This window comes from Hordeum vulgare, chromosome 6H, assembly GCF_904849725.1.
Source record: "Hordeum vulgare subsp. vulgare chromosome 6H, MorexV3_pseudomolecules_assembly, whole genome shotgun sequence".
Classification (NCBI taxonomy): Eukaryota; Viridiplantae; Streptophyta; class Magnoliopsida; order Poales; family Poaceae; genus Hordeum; species Hordeum vulgare.
Genome location: NC_058523.1, coordinates 390,627,971 through 390,646,769, shown reverse-complemented (window position 1 = coordinate 390,646,769; position 18,799 = coordinate 390,627,971). Strand labels below are relative to the sequence as shown.

Sequence of the window (18,799 nt, the reverse complement as noted above, 5' to 3'; positions counted from 1 at the left end):
CACTGATGGACTAACCTATTAACTTAATGCCCAGTGACAGCTCCTTTTTTCTAGCATTTCTATGTTTCGTAGAAAAATCATACCTAACGAAGTCCCAATGCAATGAAAATTTATAGTGATTTTTTTGGAACATAAAAGACCCATGAAGCTTCAAGGACCAGAAGACCCACGAGGCAGTCACAAGCTCACCCCGTATGCTGAGAGGGGTGGGAGGGCCACCCGAGCTTGTGGGCCCCTCGTAATTTCAATTGACGTGATTGCAGAGCTGAAAACCCCTAAAAATTAAGAAATCCCATAAAGAAACCTAGAACTTTTACGTTGCCGCCGCAAGCCGCTCCCTACACCCCCTCATCAACGGAACCGGTGGACGAGGAGGGGCGGCGACCTGCCTACAGAGGAGGGGCGGCAACGCATCATGCTCAAAAAATCCTCTCTCTGGGGTTTCGAGAGGAGAGAACGGTTCTTCTAGGAGATATGTTTTGTTACTGAACACACTTTTTTGTTTCTGTTTTTCCATGGCACGGATGCATCATGAGATATAACGCCATGCTAATTTGATCCATGTAGGACTGAGCTTGCACTAAAGCTATGAAAAAATGCAAAAGATCTGCATGTTAAAATAATCCCCTGAAATACTAACTACCCACTCAATCCCATAATATAAGAGTGTTTCTGACACTACACACTAATGTTATTATGGGACGAAGAGAGTAGTTAATACATTGTAGAAAACGAATGAAAATCTTGAGTCAAGAGGTCGTGCGGGAATTGTAGATTCCATTTTGGTATAGTGATGTTATAATAATTGAGTGGTGTGAAATGACTTTTTTTTTCGGGGCGAAATAATATTCTCATTACTCATGGAGGCTTCTCAGGCAAACGAGAGGTACTACGGCCATACGACAGCCAACACATGACTAACATTATTTTGCAAGCGTCTACGATGACTAAAACAAATCTCACTGACATCGAGATTAGCCAATCTACGAATCTCCTATATGAGTACAGTGTTGCGATCTGTCTGTCGAGTGTGCATTGTGCTTTTCTGACAGAAGAACTTTTGTTTTCCTGTATGCTTTTATGAAAGACGGCAAAAACACAGTTCATGGTGATAGTTAATTAAACTTGGATCGATTAAACTTTGATTTGGGCAAACAGGAGACAGCTATCTAAAGAAAATGATTATGATTATGACGGCAAAAACACAGTTCATGATTATTTTTTTCGTGGTTATTTTTTTATTTTCGTGATTATTTTTTGTAAATATTTGGTACGTACTCATGATCATATATTTTTATTTGCATGTGTTGAAAATAGAAAGAAAATGTTGCTGAAAATTTAAATTATAGGCTTGTCAAATGCAAAGAACTCTATTTGTTCAGAAATGTAATCTCATCATTTATATCGAAGAGGTGAGTGGCATTAGATTCTTCTCTTTTCATCTCTTCAACTAAACACCGGGACGGAACCAACCCATCCATGACATTTTTTATCATCAACTGAACACAAGGATAAAACCAACCCATGACTTTGGGACGAAACCATGACATTCCATGACTTTCAGTCCTCAAACCAAACACACCCTTACATTTGTGAAGAGTAGCTCATTCTGAGTTTTGGGTCATAGGGCGGGCAGTGCGAACTCAAGACATAGTAGAAATGAACAAACAAGTAGGACTAGTATTTTTTAAGGCTCATAAATACTTCAGATAAAGCAACAAAAGAAAAATGCCTTTCATGGAATGGTCTAAAAGCTACAGTAAGATAATTTTCTACTTCTACCTACATTCAGAGGAAAGGAAAACCAGCAGAACGATTTCTGCCACCCTATGTGTAACTCTTTTGATTTTCTCGTTTTTGTAGCACTGAGATTTTTCTTTCTTACAAAAAATATATAACATAAAGAAGAGAAATATGGAAAGGGCGAATAGACAATTGCTACAAGGTCGAAGCTGCTGGATGAGAGGAGCAAGATATCACTCCAACCAGCTGACAGGCGTCACTCTAGGGCTTCACTTTCATGTACAATTTAGAGTAAATGAATGTCATACCGAATCGAAGTAGCTGCGCCCTGACAATATGTTAGTCGAAGATTCCGAAATTCTGAAGCAGGCGCACCAAGGAGCAACCTCAGTCAATCCTTCAATGCTGTGCAACTCACCCGTTATCTCCATCTATGTACACAAAACTATAGTCCTGCAATGCAATGTCTACGAGTACTCAGATGGATGTTATACTTGGAAAACCGAAGTTCTGATATGTTCTGATTTGACCATCATGGCCTGCTGTCACGATCACCAAGCCCCAGGCCGGCGGACTCGGAGCTTGATCTACATCACCGGGATGGGTTGTATTAGACCTGGGGCTTTGTTTTGTTTTTGTCATTAACTCTTCGGGCCAAGTCGCAAATGCCCTGTCACCATTGTTGCTCTGGTGCTGAACAGCAGGAGAATCATCCTCTTTAACAGGTTCAAATCCAAGTATATGGCCATTACCAGACACACAGTCCAGGTTATCTTGCTTCCTGGAGTTGGCTCTAGAAGTCATTCTGGCGCCGGCGCAAGGCCAAGCAACAGCAACTGTTACTCTCTCGCAGTGGAAGTTCTCATGGGTATTTGTGACAGGAACAATGTTCTTCTTTCTGCTTGGTTTGGAATCATCACTGTATCTCCAGATATATACACGTGAATCCTCACTTGCAGAAATGATGTACCTCCCGTTTGCAGCCGAACAAGCTGAGATTTGGCTGCTGGTGTTCTGAAACCCTGAAAAACAATAATAGTAACCAACTGGCGGAATAGAAAAAGGTTCATTTTGTTGAAAGTTGAAACAGATAGCGAGTCTTGTAAAGGGAAAGATTGTGTGGAAGTCAGGCTCATCAACAGCACGCAGGGGATGGGGTGGGTGGATGCAGTGCTATTGGACCAAACCAATTATCGCAGGAAGCGGAATCAATATGATATGCACCAATGTGGACATTGCCAAGCTCAGTATTACCTACCTTTAAACTTGTGAAGTAGTTCAAAGCCATCAACGACTCGGATTCTTGAGTCTGCAGATGTGACAATGACCTTTGAAGAACTTCCTGGGATAAACTATTGAGGAACTATTATTCAGTGTCAGTACATAATGGGACAGGATAAATATCTCAAGCATGTCAGGTGCAGTATGATTCATATTGTATTTAAAATTTATTCTTGAGAGTAAGCACCTGGAATCCTGTGATTTTCTTCTGACTGGATCTCTTTTTCTTGAGTTGCAGGTCAATTTGTTTCTTGTAAGAAAGCATATTATCTAGTCACAAAATATAAAAATGTTAAGCATGTAAAGCATATAAGTTCAGTTTGCACAAATGGATAACAACAGCTCCAGCTACAGAGCAATACAATCTTTAGATAACAGCGCTAGCTGAGTCCTCGGAAAAAAAGGGGTCACAGAAGCAAAACAATGCAACTAAATGAGAGAGAGACAGATATATACCAGATGTGTCATACACATGGCAATTGCCCTTATGGGAGCCAATGAGTGCACTCTGCAGAAAATATAAAAACGTGTTAGCATAACATGCAATAAGCCAATAACCCTTGTTGACCAATTACCGAACTATGAAATAAGTCAAACCTGTCCATCAGGGGAATAACATGCAGCAGTAATCATTTCGTGTAGATCGACCCAATCAACAATTTCACGTTTCGGTATACTCCAGATTCGAACCTTTTCATCCAGGGAACCACTAATGAAGTATCTATCATCAACAGGGTTGAACTGGATGCAAGTCACTGAATCAAGGAATGATATGAGAAATCTCAGGACAGTGCCATCAGTGTGTTTAAGCGCACATGGAGAGAAGTCTTCTGAAAGTATAGTTCTTAGTTCTTACCATAGTCGCTGTGGGAGAAGGCTTTAAAACAGTAAGTGCTTGACATATGCCACAACCGTACAGTTTTATCCATTGATGATGAAAGCAAGTACTGCACATCAGTTACAAAAGGAAGCTCAGGGACTGAAATAACTGGAACGAAAAAAAAGACATAACAAATTGTGCTGCTACATGCCTAGAATTATAGTTTGGATAGATGAGTAGAGTAAGTTCCTGATTTCAAATTTAGTTGTGGTCCTAAATTTGTCATGGAGTATCTATGAGCTCTTAACCTCCACAACGTCATCAAACAGAGTATGGAGTCAAAGAACAACAAAGTGTAAAGTAAGGGGTTGCTCAAAACAAAGTGCTTCAATAAATGCAACCAATTGGAACAATGGATACATAACAAATAATGCCATTTGCTAGAGCTTAAGGGTTTACCTGTGGTTGATTCTCATTAAGTCTTAATGTGATAAATGAGCAAGAGATAATGCAAACAGCGAGCCGACATTGCAAAACAGATGAGATAAGGTTTGTTAACTGCTTATATTCTTCATCGAACCATGTTAAATCTATTATGTAGTCTTCCAGCTAGGCTCTGGACATGGTTATTTTCAAATAATTCCATAGATTAATGTGTATTTGTTATGTATGCGTAGTACATGACCCGGCACCAAGTTAGGTACAAGATCCTCATATTTTATCAATTAGGTAGAGTCCAGATAAGACAGAACTGGGGTAGTGTATTCTCTAACTAAGAATAATCCAGATGATAAGACTGAGAGTTCAAATCTCATATCCATCTTGTGGATCAATTAAGTCATCTTATACAATAGGACTACCGTACACCCTTGAAATCAAGCAAGAAAGTAGAAGAACAGTCCTTCTACCTAGCCCCCCGGAGTGGCCACAGTCCCTACCTCTCTCAAAAATCCTAGTACATAAGTTTTTTGCTTCAACGTCAGATTGCCTAATCCTGAACCAGCTAGTTTTACATTTCTAATACCAGCATTGTACGCCAGGTTAGGATGCCAAGTTGACAAGGTAAGACGACGTGGCGTCCCTAGTCTGATAACTATGTCTGGTTTTCCATTTCTAAATACAGAAATGTAGTTATTATCTAAGCACTGAGACTATTGTCCATTCTGAACTTTATTCTACTCAAAGCACAATCTGCATCTTGAGATTACACTCGAAACTAGTATTCACACACTGGAACTGAAGAAAGACTACAACGCGTGTTAGTATTACCTGAGATTTGGACCAGCAGAGATCAAGCACATCCTTTGAATGCCCTGCGAAGGTTATAACAGGCTTCTCTGACAGTGCAAACACATGCTCTGGCACCATCAATCTGTCCGAGGTCACAGATCTAGGACTGTGCAGAGCCTTTGCCGGCAGCTTCTTCTCCCAATGGCTGCCCTCTGCAGGACCCGATGCTAACATTAGCTCTGGTGACTCATCGTGTACCATGGCATTGAAAGGATTGCAGGTCCCATTATCCTCCACCTCCCTCTCCTCCTTCATCAGTCCGGACTGCAACACCTCCCAAACATGGATCACACAATCCTCCCCAGCAGTTGCAAGGTATCGCCCATCAGGACTAAACTTGATGCTCCAGATGGACCCTTTGTGCCCATGTATCTGCTGGTTCATGAACAGGCCACTGAGCTCCTTGTATGACTTCCCATTGTGGCGCACCTTGACACGGTCTGGGCCATGGCGTGCAACACCATCCTGGCTGTCTTCCGTAGCCGAGCTGGAGTGGCGGCCACCCTTCTCTGAGGACGTGTCTTTGTCGTCGCTGCGGCGGTCACGTGAATAGGTGACCATGGAGCCAGCCGCACTGCGGATGGTGCGGAGCCAGCTGCTGCGCCGCCTAGAACGCGCCCCGCCATTGCTGGAGCCGGAGCTGGACCTCTCCATGGGGGTGGAGGCGCCACTTTGGGAATTGGAGTTTGGGTTGGAGTGGGTGACGCTTTGGCGGCGCATGAGCTCCTGGACGATGGGGGAGCGGCCGATGAATAGCTCGAACTCCTCCACGGTAAGCTGGCGGCCGGTACCAACCTCGCGCAGACCGAACTCCTCCCTCACCACGAACTCGCTACCGTCGTCGAGGTTTCTGATCAAGCAGCTTGGGTCCTCCTCGACCGCCTCCAGCGTGGCACTGGCATCTGACGCGTCGGACGAGGTGGAGCGCAAGCGCCCGCCTCCAATCGGAGGCTTCGCGGTGGAGGCACCGTCCGATCTGGGCCGCGAGACGGGAGAATCCCCCACATCGTCGTAGGAGGCAGATCGGCCCATCTGGAATCGCGCGAGGGAAGGGTCCCCCGCGAGCCCCATCAGCTGGAGCAGCCGGTGGCGGCGCTCCTGGATGGGCGCCGGCTGGGAGGTCCAGAGGTCGAGCGCCGCGTCATCGTAGCCGCGTCTGCGGCGCGGGTGGTCGCCGCCGCCGTCGTCGTCCGAGGCGGAGGTGGAGGAGGCCGAGGAGGAGAGGATGCGGTCGAGCGACTCGTAGAAGAGCTCCTCCGTGTCCTCCGCCTCCTCCTCCCCCAGCACCTCGTCTTCCACGCTCATCGCGCCGCCGGCATTGGCCGCAGCCGCGGAGATCGGGGCCGCGCGCCCGCGGTGCTCGACGAATTGCGAGGGGGGGCGGCGTGGGCGAGGCAAGGGGGGAGGGATGGCGAAGTCGTAGCAGCAAAGTGGCGTCAGATCCAGCAGTTGGCCACTCCCTGCCGCGCGCGACAGCTTAATCGCGACCCACTGTTGCCTCCCTCCCCTTTCCTTTCCCCCGCCGTCTTACTTAAGGGTGGTTGGTGCTCGTGTCGCCGTCGCTGCTGTCATCGCGGTAAAATGTCCTCTCCTCTCCTCTCCTCTCCCTCGCCTGCGCCGCGCTCATGGTGATGGTGTCGTTACTGCCTGCCGGTTTCTACTGTGTACTGTCCGGTGGTAACTGGCGGAGGCTGAGGCGGAGCGTTCTCCGCTGTGGACGGGCGAGTTAAATTCGGGTGCCGTGGGGCCGGGCTGCCAGTGAGGAGGTAAATTTTGTTCCGTCCGGTCCGACAGGGGTAACAACCGCCCGCGCCGTTTCGGATCGCAGCCGCGTCGCTGGTGTTTTTATGACGCCGCTCTCTGGACAAGGTGACGAGATGATTGCGTTCACGGCTCTCCACGTAGTACAAGTGGCCAAGGCCGCAAAATTTCATGTTTTGAATTTTTTTTAAAGTTGATCCATGTCTGATCCTGTTTGCAAAATTTTAAGATCTGGTCATTTTCTACCGTCAAGTTCGTCGACACTAGAGGGGCTAGCGGTAACATGTGCAACCATACCGTCAAGATGTTTGGCGGTAGGTGTGTACGTGTACTATATTTGAAACTTAAAAAAAATATGGTAGGACTTGCAACCCTATTGTCAGGGACCTCGACGGTAGGTTGCTATACCCTATTGTCATGAACTCCAGCGGCAGGAAAAGGATCAGATTCTGAAATTTTTGCCAACTAGGATAAGATCTGGATCTACTTCTCCAAAAGGTCAAGACATAAAATTTAGCCGGCCAATGCATCTCCAAGCCCGCAAAACGGACACCACATCGTTCACGGAGAGAAGGACCGGTCCGTAAATAGGGATATGTAAGAGCAACTTTGACTCCGACTTAAATCGTGTGCATGCCTGATCGCAACCAAAAAAAGGCAAGTATGCAAATATGCTTAGTTTTTTTAAGGAAATATATTAATATCAAGCAGATAACAATTACACCCAGACTCTGCACGAATAAGATGTAAAAAAACATTCAGAATGCACATGACCAAAAAAAAGGAAAAAAAGATCCTATCACGATGATCCATCACCCATAGTAGCAGCATTATAACTACCACCAAAAAAGCAACCGGACTACAAAGAAGGTTCTCCAAAGCAACACCTCTAGGAAGGAAATAATGCACAAGCGATGTCGTGCCAACCTCTAGAAAGGAAACAATGCACATGTGTTGTTGTTGCCAGACCAAATATTGTAGGTTATCACGTGAAGAAAAGACCATGTTCCCAAAAACAATGCCAACAACAAGGCCACTCCGAGGCACCACCAATAAAGGCCGAACCTTGGGTTTTCACCCTAAAAACCATGACTAGATACTCAAAGGAGCACCACCAACAAAGTAGTCTTCCAAAGCTGCAACCCCCACTTGCGGAGGCTACTACTACAAGTCACATACCACCAGACTCACATGAACTCTTATCCGGTCTGGACGGGAACATATCGCGAAATTCAAGTCTAAATAACTACATGTGAAGCAAAGTCTTCATCATATCCAAGACCTCGCCTTCTCCACTTGCAGGACCTCAAATCACACTATGGCATTCTCCCCATGTGTTGATCCCTTGGACATCTTAGGCTTTGTTTGGTTAGCAGGTAAACCAAGTAGTTTGCCTAGGATCTCGGCCCAATCCACGTGGGTCGTTTCAGCACAGGAACTGTTCCACGTGGGTTTTATTTTGTTGTTTGGTTTGGGCCACGGTGGGAAAGATCTCGGCCCAAACCACGTCGGTCCGCTACATTCCACGGGGTCTAGAAGAATCGTCTCAAAGGCGTGGAACGAAACCACGAGACGAGCGCACGAAACCTAGGGTTTGACGAGGCGAAAGTGGCGGCGGCGACACGTTGTCTCCGGCAATGACAACGAACGGTGACGCAGTGCCTCCGGTGACCACAACGGCTTCCTTCTCTCTGGTAAGTCCTCTCCTTTTTCTTGCCCGATCTGCTGCATCTTAACTCCGCCGCCGGTGCCGGACAAAGTCGCCGTGGGGCTCGTCGACTGGGCGCACCCCTACCTGCGCCGCGTCGACGACCGGCTGCACCGCGTCATGGACCCCGGCATGGAGTCGCGGTACTCGACGCGGGCAGCCCGGGCGCGGCGGTCGTGGCGCACTGCTGCGTGCAGAGGTTTGGGCGGCGTCAGTCATCGAAAGGCATGGAGGCGCACTCAGTGTGCACCTTCTTCTTGGTAGGGAACCCGATCCTGACCCAGTCCTCAACAAAGTGGTTGACCAAGACCAATCAAATAGGCAGAGAGCTTCAGTCACAAATAGATCAAACAGACTATATCACTAGTGGGAATAGGATTTGAGCCATTTTACTCTACTTACAAGGAGTCGTCTGCGCCATCCTTGAGTGAGAGCAGAGCCTTGATTCCACCACAACGGTTGTGGACAATCACGACGATGACCTCAACCTACAGCCAAAGTCTATGTTCAGGCCATGCTCTAGAATGCAGTGAGTGCCCATGTTCACATGTTCTTACTACCACTAACTGGGATGACAGCAAAGTCCACTAGTGCAATAATGCACTCCTATTCTAGATTATTTCTTATTATATATTGGACCTAGTCAGATGATCCAGCAATTGATGAAGTATTCTTTTCTAGTAGATTCAGACTATTTGTAGTAGATTGATGACATTGTACATGATGATTTAGACTGTTTGTAGTAGATTGTGTAGTAGTTGAGTATCTTTGTAGCAAAATCTGATTAATTGTTATCTTTTATTCACTTTTTTGTTTTTTAGATCGCCTTCTTTGCAGGTCGAGTGGAAGAGGACGAATTACCTCCGTCGTGGGATCTAGTTAAGACACAAGTTCATCGTCTAGATAAGCGACATAAGCAACAACATCGAAAAAATCAAGTCAAAAATTCAGGTTTGATGCATCCAACCTTTACCCTTGTCATTGATTTATGTGTGTGTTGTCATATATGATATGCATTACAATGATGAATTTTATAGTCCTTGATCTAAACAGATTTCTCTACATAATGTCATATATGATATGCATTACATTGATGAAAAATTGACATCCTGTTGGTTACATTTTTTTATTTGATGGTTACTTAGTGCTAATATGAATTCGACAAGTGTGGATGGAAAGAGGATGAGGAAGGAGGAAGAAGATGATATTATGCTTTTCTTGTTGCATGCATTGCACCTCTTGGGTCGTAGTGTACCCAAAAGCGTCGGCATACATCGATACTGTCCGGCAAGAAGCGCCTATGAGAAATACTTGAAGGTCACGTGATGGATTGCTGAGTAGCATTCCGTATGGAACCAGAGATCTTCAAGTCATTGGCTAACTATCTTAGATGAGAGAATCTGATGCGTGATACAAGAGTGAAGGTAGAGGAAAAACTTGGGTTCTTCTTGTACATGCTTTCACACAATGCATCGTTTGAAGATCTATAACTCCAGTTCAAGTACAGCGGCGAGACATTACATCGCCATATCAAGGCATTTTTCAACATAGTCCCTGCTCTCACCTATAGGTTTCTAAAACTTCCCAATGTTCAACACACCCATCAGACGATTAGTACAAATCCACGCTTCTTCCCCTACTTCAAGGTACCTTATTAGGTATTAGCTATGAAGTAGTTATTTTTTTCTCAGAAGATCACAAAATCATTCTTCATCCTTTTCTTTGCAGAATTGCATTGGAGCAATCGATGGTTCCCATATCCCTATTACTATAAGAGGAGACAAAGCTGCTCCATATAGGAATAGAAAGGGCACACTAAGTCACAATGTGATGTTGGCTTGCGACATTGATTTAAATTTCACTTTCATCTCATGTGGCTGGGAGGGATCTGCAACGGATACGAAAGCCCTTATATCGTCTTTGAATAATGGGTTTCAAGTTCCTGAAGGAAAATTCTTCCTTGTTGGTGGTGGCTATGCAAATACACCATCATTTCTTGCTCCATATCGTGGAGTTAGATATCACTTGAAAGAGTTCCAGAGTGGTCAACGTCGACCAAGGAACTACAAGGAATTATTCAACCTTCGTCATGCTATATTAAGGAATAGAGATAGCTTTGGGGTTTTTGAAAAAACGATTCCCTATCCTCAAAGTTGGTACATTTCATCGCATAGAGAACCAAGTCAAGATACCGGCAGCTGCTGCGGTTTTTCATAATATCATTCGAATGCATAAAGGTGACGAGGAGTGGTTAGACAATCAGCCCAATAACATACCAGCGAGGGATTTTGTTGATCTCCCGGGAGGTGATAATCAATACCACAATGATGTGGAGTCGTTGAGTAATCAAATAGTTCATGGAGATAATGATAGAGACACAATTGCAATAAAGATGTGTGAAGATTATGTCATTTATCGGCAACAGTAGCAAGGAAGATGTGGGGAGGAGTGAGGATGTAGAAAGAGTTAGTAATCTGAACTCTTTGTTTCTTTCCATAATTGTTAGCACATAATTTTTTTCATGGCTAAGTTAGATAACAATGTTACTAACATTATTGTGCTCAACAACTATGATGTTTGGAATAGGTTCTCCGAAGTTCGTGGCTCCGTCCAAGAAGTTGTCACCAAAAGCTTGTAGTACAAAAAGGAAAGGGGCATCTCCAAAAGGTTGTACCTCAAAAAGGAAAGGGGCATCTCCAAAAGCAAGAGCATCATGGACTTTTGAACAAGAGAAGACTCTAGTTGAGTTGTTTCATGAGCATAACAACCCATCATTTAGGGGAGACAATGGATGGTCTACTGAAGCATGGAACAAGATAACAAGAGAAATGAACGAGAAGCATCCATATGCTTTATTCACAAAGTTGCAAATACAAAATAAGGAAAAGGATATCAAAAGGGTCTATGGCTTCCTCAAAGAAGCAAGGATGCAAAGAGGAATCTCATGGGATGACTCAAGGAAGATGGTGGTGGCTGAACCTGCATTGTGGGAAAATATTCTCATGGTAAGTTACTTCTGTCCTCATCTAGCCGTCTGAGAGATAAATTCTTGTGTGGCTATTCACCAATTAATTTCTTCTCTTTTTAGTCATTTCCTAAAGCGAAGAAGTTCCGCTCCAACAGGGCTTCCTTCCCATTGTTTGATGTTGTAGGAGAGCTACATGATGGCGAGTGAACTTATTTATACTGAGTTATGCAGGTTGTCACATTTATGTTTAATTGATCTCTTATGTCATTTTCCTTGTGTAGGACAAACAACTGAAGGAACTTTCAACTTCACATCATCTGAACCTTCTCAACATCCTATTCTTACTCAAGTTGATAATGTCGATGAGCCTTTCGAAAAGTGAGAGCACATTTCTGGATATTGAAGAGAGAGTGGATGATGATGACAACGGCGATGAGATAAGCATCTCTACCCAGCAACCAGAAAAAACGGTTGGAAAAGATCCTATGGAGGTTCAAGGTACTGTGGGGAAGCGAGTGGAGAAGGAGCCAAAGAAACGCAAGAAAGCTGATGTTGCAGGGATGATGGAGAGCTATATTGCCATGAAGACCAAGCAAGCTGAAGAGGAAGCTGTAGCAAGGGAGAGAGCCAAGGCTGATGTAGATGAGTTTTCAATCAAGAAATGCATCGCTGTGGAGAACGAAATTGAAGAGCTAACCACTGAAGAAAAAGTAGATGACTTTGATGTTCTCATGAATGAACAAAAGAAAGAGATTTTCCTCAGCGTTGATCCATCAAGTCGCATCATGTGGTTAAGGAGGCAGTTGGCTAGACTAGCTTGAGTCGGGTATACTATAATATCTTGCATCTAGCAGTGGCACATGATTTAATTTCTCTGCTTGCTTACTTAGGCTCTAGCAGTCTAGTCGTAACACAAAGTTTTGAACTTTTTATTCAGCAAACCTGAAGCTTCAGCTAGTCTTCTATTTTTCTGCTAGCTAAGCTGCTAAGTGCTAACAAACAGTACACGGCAGCGTGTTCTAGGATATCGAATGGGGTTGTTGTTTATTGAGTTGTGCTCTTCTTGCTCACTAATATGAGATGCTAAGTTTGCCATTAAGAAGAATGATCTGCTACCATGCCTTCCTTGTTATTGACTAGCTTTTGGTCACTTTATTAATCCTTTGTTCCTGTGTTGTGCTTGTGGGTTCTTCAGTTTTGTTTCAAGCTTTGGTCTGATTCAGTATCCTGTAGTTTTGCAAATATATGGGTCGTGTAGTATCCTGTAGTTCCACAAATATATTCAGTATCCTGTAGTTCCACAAATATTCAGTATCATGTACTCCCACATGTGGATATGGATTATATCCACATATAATCCATATCTACAAGTATTACCGTACTGCAGTTTTGCAAATATATTAACACAGGGCAGTCAAAGTTGTACATAATATAGAAGTGTTTCTCCAACTACTAGTTGCATCACATGCATACACTAATTAATTGGGTCTAGAAGTCAAAATTATTCAGTAAATCTGAATCTGGCTCTAGCAGTCTAGTCGTAACACAAAGCTGTTGGAAATATGCTCTAGAGGCAATGATAAATAGTTATTATTATATTTCCTGTTTAAAGATAATCGTTTATTATCCATGCTATAATTGTATTGAATGAAAACATAGATACACGTGTGGATACATAGACAAAACAATGTCCCTAGCAAGCCTCTAGTTGGCTAGCCAGTTGTTCAATGATAGTCAAGGTTTTCTGACTATATGCAAGTGTTGTCACTTGATAACTGGATCACATCATTAGGAGAATCATGTGATGGACTAGACCCAAACTATGAACATAGCATATTGATCGTGTCATTTTATGGCTATTGTTTTCCGCGTGTCAAGTATTTATTCCTATGACCATGAGATCATATAACTCACTGGCACCGGAAGAATACCTTGTGTGTATCAACCGTCGCAACGTAACTGGGTGACTATAAAGGTGCTCTACAGGTATCTCTGAAGGTGTCTGTTTAGTTAGTATGGATCAAGACTCGGATTTGTCACTCCGTCTGACGGAGAGGTATCTCGGGGCCTACTCGGTAATACAACATCACACACAAGCCTTGCAAGCAATGTGACTAAGTGTAAGTCACGGGGTCTTGTATTACGAAATGAGTAAAGAGACTTGCCGGTAACGAGTTTGAAATAGGTATGCGGATACCAACGATCAAATTTCGAGCAAGTAACATACCGAAGGACAAACGGAATGACATATGGGATTATATGAATCCTTGGCACAGAGGTTCAACCAATAAGATCTTCGGATAATATGTAGGATCCAATATGGGCAACTAGGTCCCGCTATTGGATATTGACCAAGGAGTGTCTCGGGTCATGTCTACATAGTTCTCGAACCCGCATGATCTGCACACTTAAGGTTCGATGATGTTTTAGTATAGTTGAGTTATATGTGTGGTTACCGAATGTTGTTCGGAGTCCCGGATGAGATCACGGACATCATGAGGGTTTCCGGAATGGTCCAGAAATGAATATTGATATATAGGATTGGTTCATTTGGTCACCGGAAAGTTTTGGGCAATTCCGGCAGTGTACCAGGAGTGACGAATGGGTTCCGGGTGTTTACCGGGAGGGGCCCACCCACCCGGGAGTGAGCCCAAGGCCCTAGGGTGGCGCACCAAGTCCTTAGTGGGCTGGTGGAGTCATCCCAAGAGGGCTATTGCGCCACATGTAAAAATACCAAAGGAAAAGAAGAAGAAAAGGAAAGAGGGAGCTGGGAAGGAAGAGGAGGACTCCTCCTTCCCAAACCGAATTGGAGGAGGAGTCCTCCTCCTCCCTGGCAGCCGGCGCACCTTGGGGACCTTGTGCCTCAAGGCTCACCCCTCCTCTCCTCCTATATATATTGGTGGTTTAGGGCTTTTTTTGAGACACAACTTTGCCACGTGCAACTCAAAGCTATCCCACATATATAGTTTTACCTCTATATCGGATTTCTGCGGAGCTCGGGCGGAGCCCTGCAGGAGTAGATCGTCACCACCACCGAAGCGCCGTCACGCTGCCGGAGAACTCATCCACTTCTCTGTCTAGCTTGCTAGATCAAGAAGGCTGAGATCATCGTCGAGCTGTACGTGTGCTGAACACGAAGGTGCCGTCCATTCGGCGCTAGATCGGAACCGTTCGTGGGACGAATCGTGGGACGACGGTGATTTGAATCATGAAGTTGTACCACTACATCAACCGCGTTTCTTAAATGCTTCCCGCTGAGCGATCTACAAGGGTACGTAGATCTAATCTCCCCTCATAGATGGACATCACCATGATAGGTCTTCGTGTGCGTAGGAATTTTTTTGTTTCCCATGCAAAGTTCCCCAACAGTGGCATCATGAGCTAGGTTCATGCGTAGATGTTATCTTGAGTAGAACACAAAAGGTTTTTTGGATGGTGATGTTCGATTTGCTGCCCTCCTTAGCCTTTTCTCGATTCGGCGGTATTGTTGGATTGAAGCGTCCCGGACCGACATAACTCGTACGCTTACGAGAGACTGGTTTCATCGATTGACATGCAACCTCGTTGCATAAAGATGACTGGCGGGTGTTGGTTTGTTTAACTTTAGTTGAATTGGTTTTGACCGAGGCGGTCCTTGGAAAGGTTAAATAGCAATTTGCACATCTCCGTTTGTTGGGTAACGTAGCATAAATTCAAAATTTTCCTACGCATATTCAGATCTTCCTATGGAGAGACCAGCAACGAGAGAAGGGTGAGAGCATCTTCATACCTTTGAAGATCGCTAAGCGGAAGCGTTACTAGAACGCGGTTGATGGAGTCGTACTCGCGGCGATTCAGATCGCGGTGTGATTCCGATCTAGTGCCGAACTACGACACCTCCGCGTTCAACACACGTGCAGCCAGGTGACGTCTCCCGCACCTTGATCCAGCAAGGAGGAGGGACAGGTTGGGGAAGAACTCTAGCAACACGACGGCGTGGTGTCGATGGAGAGGCGAGGTCTCCCGGCAGGGCTTCGCCAAGCACCGGCACAGAGGAGGAGAAAGAAGGGCAGGGCTGCGCCGAGGGTGAGGGAAAAGTGTGTCTCCAAAAGCCCAAAAGTGCCCACTATATATAGGAGGAGGGGAAGGGGGGTGCCACCCCTAGGGTTCCCACCCTAGGTGGTGCAGCAGCCCCCCCAGATGGGAGGTACGGTGGCCAGGGCAGGGAGGAGGGGTGGCGCACCCCTCTGGTGGGCCTTAGGCCCACCTGCGCTAGGGTTCCCCCCTCTCCCCTCTTCCCGCGCCATGGGCTGAGTGGGGGGCGCACCAGCCCACCTAGGGGCTGGTTCCCTTCCCCACTTGGCCCATCTAGCCTCCCGGGGTGTAGCAACCCGACTCAAAACGAGTCAAGCCTCTGTGTATCTGTGCCATCCCTGGATCAGTATGCTGGCACACACAGTACATCAATGTATATATCAAAGTGCAATCACATGTAAATAGCGTAAAACTGATATATACCTTAAATATCTCAGCATATACGTTAAATATCTCAGCATATCTCAGCATGTAAATGTATATATCAAAGTGCAATCAATGTATATAAGACGTTGCAGCCGTGTAGGTCAGCATATTGAATATGCTGGCAAGTCACATATGAGAGGGTGAAAAGTAATCATCTATACTATATGCATATATGGCAGATGGGGCTATAAGTTTTTAGCGTAAAACAAGTTTTCTCCTACATCAAGAGAGGGCTAAAAGCAAAATGTTACTACATTGTTGGTTGTTAACGAGATGGTTCCACCAACCAATTCTCGTACCCGTGTTGTCAATAATTCCCACATCAATATTATTATTTGTGTTGAGAATTTCAGATAACTTCGGTTCCTTTGGCTCAAGTTGTCCATGACCGTGGACACGGCTAATCGATTAGGTTTGAGTACTCTGCAGAGTTTTGCACACGTTCCCCATAAAATTTGATCGCCTCCGTGTATGTCCTCACACTTCAGGATGTTTGAAGACCGGATGATCAAAACATGGTCTTTCAACGGGTCCCTCTGAATCCCTGTCGGTGCCCATCCAATCCTACCGTTCTTCTACATCTGCTAGCACCGCCTGTCCAGAGTCGCCGCGTTGTCCAACCAAGCTAGAGCCCATAATGACTTGTGGCTGTGCAGGTAAGCCTTGGGTCTTGAAAATATCCTTCCGTCTCTTTGAGCCTGGGTGAAGCTTTCCGCAGGATGTCATGGCCTCTCCAGCATCCCGGGTCATCCACTGGGTTCTCCAGGGAGCCGATCAACCGTCCTTCACCCAGAGTTGCATTGCGTCCGAGGTCTTGAAAATCTTGTCTTAACCGGTCTTGATTATTTAAGCAACCTTGCATCACTCGTGTTATGCACTCAACCGAAATCCCGTCTACTCAAGCATAGCAATATGAAATTTGTCATCCCGGGGCCAAGTATCGTGGTTGTTGTGTGCCTACCACATGATACTACAACTTATACTAAAATTTCCAAGTACCTAAGCAGCATGCAATTTGGGCATAGGATGGTAGAACTACGATGCATAAAACATAGGTGATAGTATGATCAAAGTGACTTGCCTGGTATTACTTGATGAAGATAGTCGCTCTCAAAATCCTGATAATTCTACTCGCCACACTCCGAGCAATCTATCGTAAATGAATAGCATTCAATAAACATTCATGCCAAAAAGGAAGAACCAATAGAACATAAGAACAAAGCATGTCTTGGTGCAAAATAACAACGTACTAAGGTTTAATAAAAAGGTCCTAAGTGTGTTGTAAAGTGAAGGTGCATGAATGAGATCAAAAGAGGTAATGGACGATAAACTATTGCTATATAAGCTCGACTTGCATACACTATGGGAGATGATAAAAAATATTGGGAGAACAACATGAATGTTGTTTGACAAATAGTATAAGACATAAGAATTTATTTGTAGAAAGAATTTCTTGAAATGGAGCACTACAACGCAGGTTATAGTGAATTGAAGTATGAATTGAATTTGCATTCAAAAGGTCAAGATAAGTTGAACTGAAGTACGATGGTTACGTACAAAAATATATGACATGAGTGTTTAGGGGTAAAAGGAATCAATTGAAAAGGTGGTACGATTTGCAAGATAAGATCAAATGAATGTTCGAATACAAATTTGAATCGCTCAGATTTGTAAGGTTCAAAGGTCGAAACTAATGATGCTACTGGGTATAGGAGATCAATATGAGCGTGTAGAAAAAAGAATTACTAGATTTGAACTAGCGGATCAAAAGATACAAATAAGTCAATATAACATTGAATCGGCTTAAAACGATGTGAACACTTTTGGGCACTAATAGATAAATCTGATTTGATCAAAGTTATAAGTTGAAAAGTTAAAACTAATGATACAAACGGAAAGATTACTTTGATACGAATCCGACGCAATTGAATTCATCTAAAACGAAGCTACGGATAAAAAGATATGATCAAAAGAACTTTGAATATGAATATGAACAAATTTCGAAATTTGAAAATTTCAAAAAAGTTGATATGATAGGTTCATCGGATAGGTGGGATCAAGACGAAACTCTAGGCGTTGGTTTCATCTAATTCGGATAAACGAGTAAAAAGTTATGGCTATTTGAAAAATCAGGGCCAAGCTGTTTTACGGAAGAAAAGTGCTATGTCTAAAAGAATTCTAGTACTAATGTGTAAATATGAAGACTAAATAATATATCTAATTACTCTACCGTATACTAGTGTAGGAATACTAGTCTAGAAATAATAAACTACGGGAGTGTAAAAAAATACGAAGAGAAATACCTTTAGAATGCAGAGTAAGAATTAATTCCAATGAGGAGACGACTTCGAGAAATCCCGCCGAAGAGAAGAAAAAATATTTTTATTTAATAAATCTAGTTAAACCAAAAGATTGATTTAACCCGAAAAAGATGATTTTTTGGATGCTCCTATGGATCTATATTTATAGGTGGAAGGGAGGTCTAATGGTCCATAGATAGGCAATGTGGGACTAAACATATACGTAACGTGGAGAGAAAAGAAAAAGAAAGGAAGAGGGGTGCCGCATGGGCCAAAGAGTTTCGGCCAAGCCGCGTGTAGCGCACTTCCGGCCAACCGTTTTTTTTATTTTTATTTTATTTTGTATTAATTTTTGAAAAAAAAACAACGAAGAAAAAATATATTTATAAACGAAATTAAGAAAATATTTTATATAGGCATATTATATA

At 44.0% G+C, this 18,799-nt stretch overlaps 2 protein-coding genes across 5 annotated transcripts; one reads left to right on the top strand and one right to left on the bottom strand.

The window, feature by feature from the left end:
• Positions 1–1,512: 1,512 nt before the first annotated feature.
• On the bottom strand, positions 1,513–7,086 carry LOC123401719 (WD repeat-containing protein 44-like). 3 transcript variants are annotated; one of them, XM_045095576.1, is made up of 7 exons: positions 5,114–7,086; positions 3,881–3,971; positions 3,622–3,779; positions 3,481–3,532; positions 3,212–3,294; positions 3,002–3,085; positions 1,513–2,765 (listed from the first exon to the last, which is right to left on the bottom strand). In XM_045095576.1, exons 1-7 carry the CDS (start codon positions 6,437–6,439, stop codon positions 2,583–2,585), a joined length of 1,977 nt encoding a protein of 658 aa, XP_044951511.1. In that variant the 5' UTR covers positions 6,440–7,086; the 3' UTR covers positions 1,513–2,582. The 3 variants fall into 3 exon arrangements, with proteins under 3 accessions (XP_044951511.1, XP_044951509.1, XP_044951508.1); XM_045095574.1 differs by having other exon boundaries at positions 3,002–3,106; positions 5,114–7,085; XM_045095573.1 differs by having other exon boundaries at positions 3,002–3,095; positions 5,114–6,956.
• Positions 7,087–8,469: 1,383 nt separating this feature from the next.
• LOC123403615 lies at positions 8,470–12,689 on the top strand. Of its 2 annotated transcripts, none has more exons than XM_045097537.1 (4): positions 8,470–8,589; positions 9,425–9,554; positions 11,190–11,608; positions 11,853–12,689. In XM_045097537.1, the coding sequence occupies exons 1-4, from the start codon at positions 8,533–8,535 to the stop codon at positions 12,390–12,392; spliced, it is 1,146 nt and encodes a 381-aa protein (XP_044953472.1). In that variant the 5' UTR covers positions 8,470–8,532; the 3' UTR covers positions 12,393–12,689. The 2 variants fall into 2 exon arrangements, 1 of the variants encoding a protein (XP_044953472.1); XR_006611515.1 differs by lacking the exons at positions 8,470–8,589; positions 11,853–12,689 and adding exons at positions 9,749–10,249; positions 10,332–11,068 and having other exon boundaries at positions 9,477–9,554; positions 11,190–11,280.
• The last annotated feature ends 6,110 nt before the right edge of the window (positions 12,690–18,799 follow it).

What these genes read in the sequence shown, in the direction of transcription:
- LOC123403615 (XM_045097537.1), top strand. Translation starts at nt 8,533, where the DNA reads ATGACAACGAACGGTGACGCAGTGCCTCCGGTGACCACAACGGCTTCC. An exon ending in CAACGGCTTCCTTCTCTCTG is followed by an intron (nt 8,590 to 9,424) that starts GTAAGTCCTCTC and finishes TTTGTTTTTTAG; the next exon opens with ATCGCCTTCTTTGCAGGTCG. An exon ending in TGTGGGAAAATATTCTCATG is followed by an intron (nt 11,609 to 11,852) that starts GTAAGTTACTTC and finishes TTCCTTGTGTAG; the next exon opens with GACAAACAACTGAAGGAACT.
- LOC123401719 (XM_045095573.1), bottom strand. Translation starts at nt 6,439, where the DNA reads ATGAGCGTGGAAGACGAGGTGCTGGGGGAGGAGGAGGCGGAGGACACG. An exon ending in CTTCTCCCACAGCGACTATG is followed by an intron (nt 3,780 to 3,880) that starts GTAAGAACTAAG and finishes TCCTTGATTCAG; the next exon opens with TGACTTGCATCCAGTTCAAC. An exon ending in CCATGTGTATGACACATCTG is followed by an intron (nt 3,295 to 3,480) that starts GTATATATCTGT and finishes TTTTGTGACTAG; the next exon opens with ATAATATGCTTTCTTACAAG.